The 6,394-nt window shown below is 39.9% G+C and overlaps 1 protein-coding gene across 1 annotated transcript; it reads left to right on the top strand.

Moving 5' to 3' along the window:
- The first annotated feature begins 436 nt into the window (after window positions 1-436).
- Window positions 437-6,141, top strand: LOC126376857 (hypodermin-A-like). The gene is made up of 6 exons (XM_050024409.1): window positions 437-681; window positions 2,436-2,691; window positions 3,604-3,774; window positions 4,056-4,225; window positions 5,315-5,349; window positions 6,110-6,141. The coding sequence occupies exons 1-6, from the start codon at window positions 437-439 to the stop codon at window positions 6,139-6,141; spliced, it is 909 nt and encodes a 302-aa protein (XP_049880366.1).
- Window positions 6,142-6,394: the final 253 nt, after the last annotated feature.

The raw sequence follows: 6,394 nt of genomic DNA, 5'->3' as shown, positions 1-6,394 counted from the left end.
CATACAAGTAGGTATGGGTGTTAGTGACACTGTAACGAATACTGAAGGGGATGATTCAGACCATTATTCTGAGTCGATATCAAGTGGAATTTCCTGTCGGAGAAGTCATGAAAATTTTAGAGCTTATTTAAATTATTTTCCGTTCCATACTTTTGCGACGGAAAATTCCACTTGATATCAACTCAGAATTATGGCCTGAATCATCCCTCAAAGTTTTCGTTACGATGTCACTAACACCCTGAATATATTTTTTTTTTTTTGAATAATAGCTGTTAATTCACCACCTCAATCAAGCACCTATCGTTACATAAACGTTAAATTTCAAAACATTACAAATGTTGAAACCGTTTCGTCGTGAAGCTTATAAACATACATTTTTGTTTACAGAATCCGCTAAACATCGATTTCCGTCAGTATTGCATCGAAATCAGTCGTAATGTGCCTAAAAGTAGCTTTAAGTTCGTTAATTTTTTTAGCTAATAATGTGTTATGTAGGAATGCTTATCCAAGCTTAGGTAGTGTTCATAATTTTTCGTACAATGAGCTAGGAGATCATACTATGGTTACTGATAGTGAGATATTTCCTTACGTTTGTGCTATCCTGAGGAAGTCCACGTATATAAGTGCTGGTGCCCTGATTGATGAGAGCTGGGTTTTGACTGCTGGCGATGCACTGTTCCTGTAAGAATGCATTTTTGTATATTTATTTACATAAGTAAGTAAGTACTTAAGTAAAGTGTATATTTTTCATAAGGACACAAACAATATTGATGCGATAAAAACCGCACAAAACCAATGGGGGTGTTGTATTTATTGGTAATCATATTATTATAATATTTATACATTGGTAAATTCATTACAACAGCAGTATTAGGTACAAGAAAACTAACAGCTTATAAAACAATATAACAAACACAATAGGTAACAAGTTTTCAGCAATATAAACTGAGAGTTGAGTCTCGGGCTCGCAAATTGGAGATCCAGGGTTGTTATGCCGGTGGTGACATACTACAAAAATCAAATTCTGAACCCTAATTTGGTAAGGACATTGCAGGCTGATCACCTGATTGTTCCAAAGCCAGATAATCATTGAAAGCCAAGATTCTATTATTAGTTTCCGTCTCGCACCAATTCTTATCAAATCAAATCAAATCAAAAATCATTTATTTCAGACATGATGGTCCATATTACATTAATTAATTAATTACACACTTAAAAAAAATAAAAAATAAAATAAAATAAAATTAAAATTAAAATTAAAATCAAAATCAAAATCAAAATTAAAATCAAAATTAAAATCAAAATTAAAATCAAAATTAAAACCAAAATTAAAATACAATAAAATTAAAATTACTAGTAGTTTTTGCTTGTCAGTAAATGCATCATACAACAATGGCGCATGTACTGACAGTCAAACCTACTCGCAAACACGCTCAGGACGCTGTTAGGGCTGGCCCGCACCCTGCGCACCAATGATGTGCTGCGTTTCCGCATGATGGTGGTTATCGGGCGCTGAGTAAGATTTACCTCACCCCCTCTGGATTTTAGTCTAAATGAGAGTAAGTTTTAAAGGAGTAACGGGGAGTGTGTGGGGAGTGCGTGCTGATTGTCTGTCTCGCTTACATCTAGACAGTAAGGCGGCACACGGTAGGAAAAAGATTTAGTATGGAGTATGGTATTACTTACAATATTCATCATCATCAGCCGTACGACGCTCACTGCTGGGCATAGGCTTCCCCCAAGGAACTAACAATATTAATCTACCAGAAATGTGTTATGGCTGCAAAGAAGAAGGCTTATGGCATTAACAATCTTAGGGCACCAATATCAAGTGTATCTGCAAATTAATTTCCAATGGCTCTGCCCACCTCCGAAAGCATTACAGTAAACCTAACATAACCTCATGACTATATCCCCATTGGGGTAGTCAGAGCTACATCCATCGCAACATAAACTGAGTACCCACACCTCACCGAGTTTTCTGTTAGATCATCGTGATGAGCGGTGAGCCGTATCGCAGTCTATAGTAGTCGAGTGAAAACTGCACTTAAGATAAATTAATAACTCATTGGTGCAAGTCCGGTACCGTAGTAAGAACCGGCGTTTCACTTTTGAGAAGTTTGTTTAAATAAACCTAGAACCTAAATCCCCGATACCGACCCCGCCAGCGTGGTGGAAGATTTCCCTCATTCAGCGCTTATAGCTATAGGCCCACTAGGGTCGTTTATTTTTTTCAAATATTCTTTCTCTCAGACGCCGCCCTGATCCGAGGTTCGCGCCCAGTTGAGCACCCTCAGACCTGTTGTCTTTTATTTAGTACCGGGTGAGAGCCGTCAGCGTTACTCATTTGTTCGACCAAGTAGTAAATGCCATCTGCGGAAAATCTACAATAAGTCACGTAAAAAAAAAAGCTACACCCAAAATTTTAATTTCAGTGTCAGAGAGTCAGCGAGAGAACTGCGCGTACGACTAGGCAGTATCAACTACAAGAAAGGAGGAATACTAACGCCGATCAAACTATTCGAAATCCACCCATACTTCAGTGATACGAAGCCAGAATTCGACATAGCATTGATAAAACTACCAAAACCAGTGAGATTGACGCCAAATTTGAACCCAATAAGGTTGCAGAAGAGAACCAGAGAAGTGACAGCAACGCATTATATAGTTACGTCATGGCCTATGCCTTTGGTAAGCATTAAATTTTACATAATGTTAGATATATAACTCGGAAAGGTAGGCATTACACTACATACATAAAGTTCACGCCTATATCCTGTAGGCAGAGACCATGGAAGAAAGAGCCGTGGTTGCCCAGTTGAAAGAAGGCTTGACTCTCATTATGAGGTCGAAGTTCGAAATCCAGCACGAGCCTAAACTAATGATTTTAGAATTTTTGAAGGAAAACATCGTGAGCAAACTCGCATTTGCGTTTCGGAGGTATGTGATCTAACCTGTATTAGGCTGGTTTTCCCTTCGCGGGTTGGAAGGTCAAAGAAACAACCGCAACTGTATAGAACTGAACCTGCCAAATTTTCAGGTTAGGTAGGCGGACCCCGTGAGAAACGGAATAACGCTACAGAGATGATAAAAGGCCACGGAACTCCACTTACTACGATTCTGACACACCACTTTCGTTTCTTCCCCTCGTCTAAAGACATTGCATGCTCACCGGTTTATAGTACACTTGACCTGGCATTTTAGACATTACAATGCCTTTATAATTATTATAGTAAAATCATTACCGATGCTGAATCACAAATTTTTCCAGGTTGGTTTGGCGAATTCTGCATCGGTACGTATTGGTACGCAGGATATCCAATCAGCTTCTACGCTGGAATGGGAGCGATTAAAAACATAGAACATGAACGCATGCCGTAAAATCCGACATAGGGATCGTGTCCTTTCCTTGTCACCATAAGTTTCATCACATGCATATAACCTCCTAGATTTCAAAACACAATAGTTGTATGGTATGGATCTTAAAAGGACATTCCCCCACCCCACGGATTACGGCCGTGATTTAATGTATGTATTTAATATCCAGTAGTTTACATACCTTCCAAATCAGCTTACGTTTTCCAGGATAAGAATTCTGAAGAGCTTCAACAGCTTAAGTCCATGGAAATGATCAAAAGACGACGCATATTGACGGTCTCCCACCTGCATCCATCAAATCCTGAGAAATGTGCTGAAGAAATGGAAGGTTTAGACATAAATGCGACAAATACCCTCATGTGTTTGGACCTCTCAATAGGAATGGAGCCCTGTTCGGTAAGTCTTAAAAAATACATTTTGTGAGCCCTACTTTGGTTAGGACATTACAGGCTGATCACACATGATTGTCCGAAAGTAAGATGATCCGTGCTTCGGAAGACACGTTAAGCTGTTGTCCCGGTTACTATTTACTATGTAAGTGAGTAATCGTTACATGAGCCATGCCAGGGGCTTTTGGGGGCTCAATCATAACCCTGACACCAGGGTTGATGAGGTTGGTATTCCACCTCACAACTCACGTGATAAGAAGAAGATCGAATTTATCGTCTTACTTACAGCGAGACGTTGGCGCCCCAGTGGTCTTAAATGGTATTCTTTGGGGCATCATCTCTTCATGGAAACCTGAAGACTGCGAGTTGGAGGCAGGTCCGTCGTTTGTAACCCTTGTATCTCCTGGAGACATCAGCTCCTGGATACATTCCACCGTCAGAGGTCACAGGTGGAGCAAGCAGCAGAATCGGGTCGTGGTGGATGATGAGGACCAGGATGACGAGTATGATGACAATGGAAATGACATATAAGATGATGGGTGTTTTATTTCAAATCACTATTACCCCTTATATTTTTTAAACTTATAAAATAAAGTCGCAATCAGTAGTTTAGAGGTTTTAAGGAAGCACAATACAGGAAGTTAGTGACATCGTAACGAAAACTTTGAGGAATGATTGAGCCCATGATTCTGAGTTGATATCAAGTAGAATTTTCGATCGTAAAATTATGGAACTGAAAATAATTTAGTAAACACAATAAAAACATAAGGACACTAAGGACATACATATTACTTATTAAGACCATTGTACTGTGTTCATGCAAATAAACGTTCTATCTATCTAAAAATCATGAATTTTCCGAAAATAAATTCCACTTGATACCAACTCACAATCGTGGTCTGAATCATCCCCCTCAGTATTCGTTACGGTGTCACTAGCCCTTACGTACTTGTACGGGGTGTAAGAGACATCGTAACGAATACTAAGGCGCATGATTCAGCTCATTATTGAGTTAATAATTATCATGTTAAAGTTTCCATCACAAAAGTATAGAATTAAAAATAATCATAAAAGAAAACTTGATATTCCACTTGATATTAACTCAGAATCATGGTCTGAATCATCCTCCTCAGTATTCGTTACGATGTCACCAACGTACTTTATAGGATTTGTCTGTATATTGTCGGTTCGGACTGGCCCTGACCGCACAAAAAGAATAAATAGACCACAAAGAGTGAAGATAACTTGATATTAATGCGAGAGGTGCCTCCCGCGGTCCTCGTGGAGATCCGTCTTAATGGTGGTGGAGTAAGTGGGGTTGTGAAGCGTATTGAGCTTAATGCCATTTCCCTAAGGAACGGCAAAAGAAAATCTCCCGGTACACTAACATAGAGTAATACTACGTAAAGAACGGTAACTTTTCGCCCCGCACCAATTCGTCGCGCCAACCTCACCCCCTCTGGGTCTTACTTTAGATTTAAGTGGCTGTAACACGGTAAGGAGTAAGGGAGAGACCGCGATGACTGTCTCGCTCACACACGCGATAGGCGGCACACGGTGAAATTTGAAATAGCATTTTTACGTAATTTCCGTCTGTACCTTCCTTGTTTATTTCAAATAAACATTTCCTGTTTTTCTGTGTGGATTACCTATTAGATCAATGGATAACTAATTAATTCTGAAGAATGAGCCATTAAGAGCCCTGGCCTCCCTAAAAACCCTACATAACATAACATAAAAAGCCTATATACGTCCTACTGCTGGGTACAGGCGTCCCCTCAATCAACCAGAGGGAGTATGGAGCATACTCCACCACGCTGCTCGACTGCGGGTTGGCGGAGGTGTTTTTACGGCTAATAGCCGAGACCAACTGATTAACGTGTTCCTCGAAGCACGAAATCATCTTACTTATTCGGTCAATCAGGTGATTCTAGCCTGCACAAAGGGACTTCGGTAATGTTCGGGAATCGAATCCGAACCTCCAGATCGTGAGCCTAGCGCTCTAACCACCAGACCTAGGAGGCTGTTGTATTGTATCATATTTAATAAATAATAAATCCCGAATCTCAGTGGGGGCACATCACAAAAATCACTTTGTGATCCCTAGTTTGGTCAGGACATTGCAGGCTGATCACCTGATTGTCCGAAAGTAAGATGATTCGTGCTTCGGAAGGCACGTTAAGGCGTTGGTCCCGGTTACTACTTACTGATGTAAGTATTCGTTACACGAGTCACGTTAGGGGTCTTTGGCGGAATAGTAACCCTGACACCAGGGTTTATGGGGTTGGTAATCCACCCACACGATAGAAGAGAATAATAAAGTCTTTTCTTTTGTTCATCAGAATCTTGTATAACAAGTGGTTACAAAGTTTGATTTCCTAAGGGTCTAACCAGCCCATTAGGAACACGGGCGTGAATTTATGTATGTAGTATCTTATCACTTGCACCGAGTATCAAGTAATTTTGTGTTGAACGAGTGCAATCTTTTATCTCTTACGTTTTCCTTGGAACGGTAAAATACGCCTCGCTTAGCTGTAAAGTGTGAAATGAGATAACTTATCATTTTGCTGTGTTTATGTAAAACATAATACATGGCTTCTAATATTCACGAGGATTTTGTTAAAAAT

Source organism: Pectinophora gossypiella, chromosome 21, assembly GCF_024362695.1.
Source record: "Pectinophora gossypiella chromosome 21, ilPecGoss1.1, whole genome shotgun sequence".
Classification (NCBI taxonomy): domain Eukaryota; kingdom Metazoa; phylum Arthropoda; class Insecta; order Lepidoptera; family Gelechiidae; genus Pectinophora; species Pectinophora gossypiella.
Note: the sequence above shows the minus strand (reverse complement) of the source record. Positions and strands in the feature narration are given on the sequence as shown.

What these genes read in the sequence shown, in the direction of transcription:
- LOC126376857 (XM_050024409.1), top strand. Translation starts at nt 437, where the DNA reads ATGTGCCTAAAAGTAGCTTTAAGTTCGTTAATTTTTTTAGCTAATAAT. An exon ending in AGAGGTCACAGGTGGAGCAA is followed by an intron (nt 4,226 to 5,314) that starts GCAGCAGAATCG and finishes CACACGCGATAG; the next exon opens with GCGGCACACGGTGAAATTTG. An exon ending in ATTTGAAATAGCATTTTTAC is followed by an intron (nt 5,350 to 6,109) that starts GTAATTTCCGTC and finishes TTTGTTCATCAG; the next exon opens with AATCTTGTATAACAAGTGGT.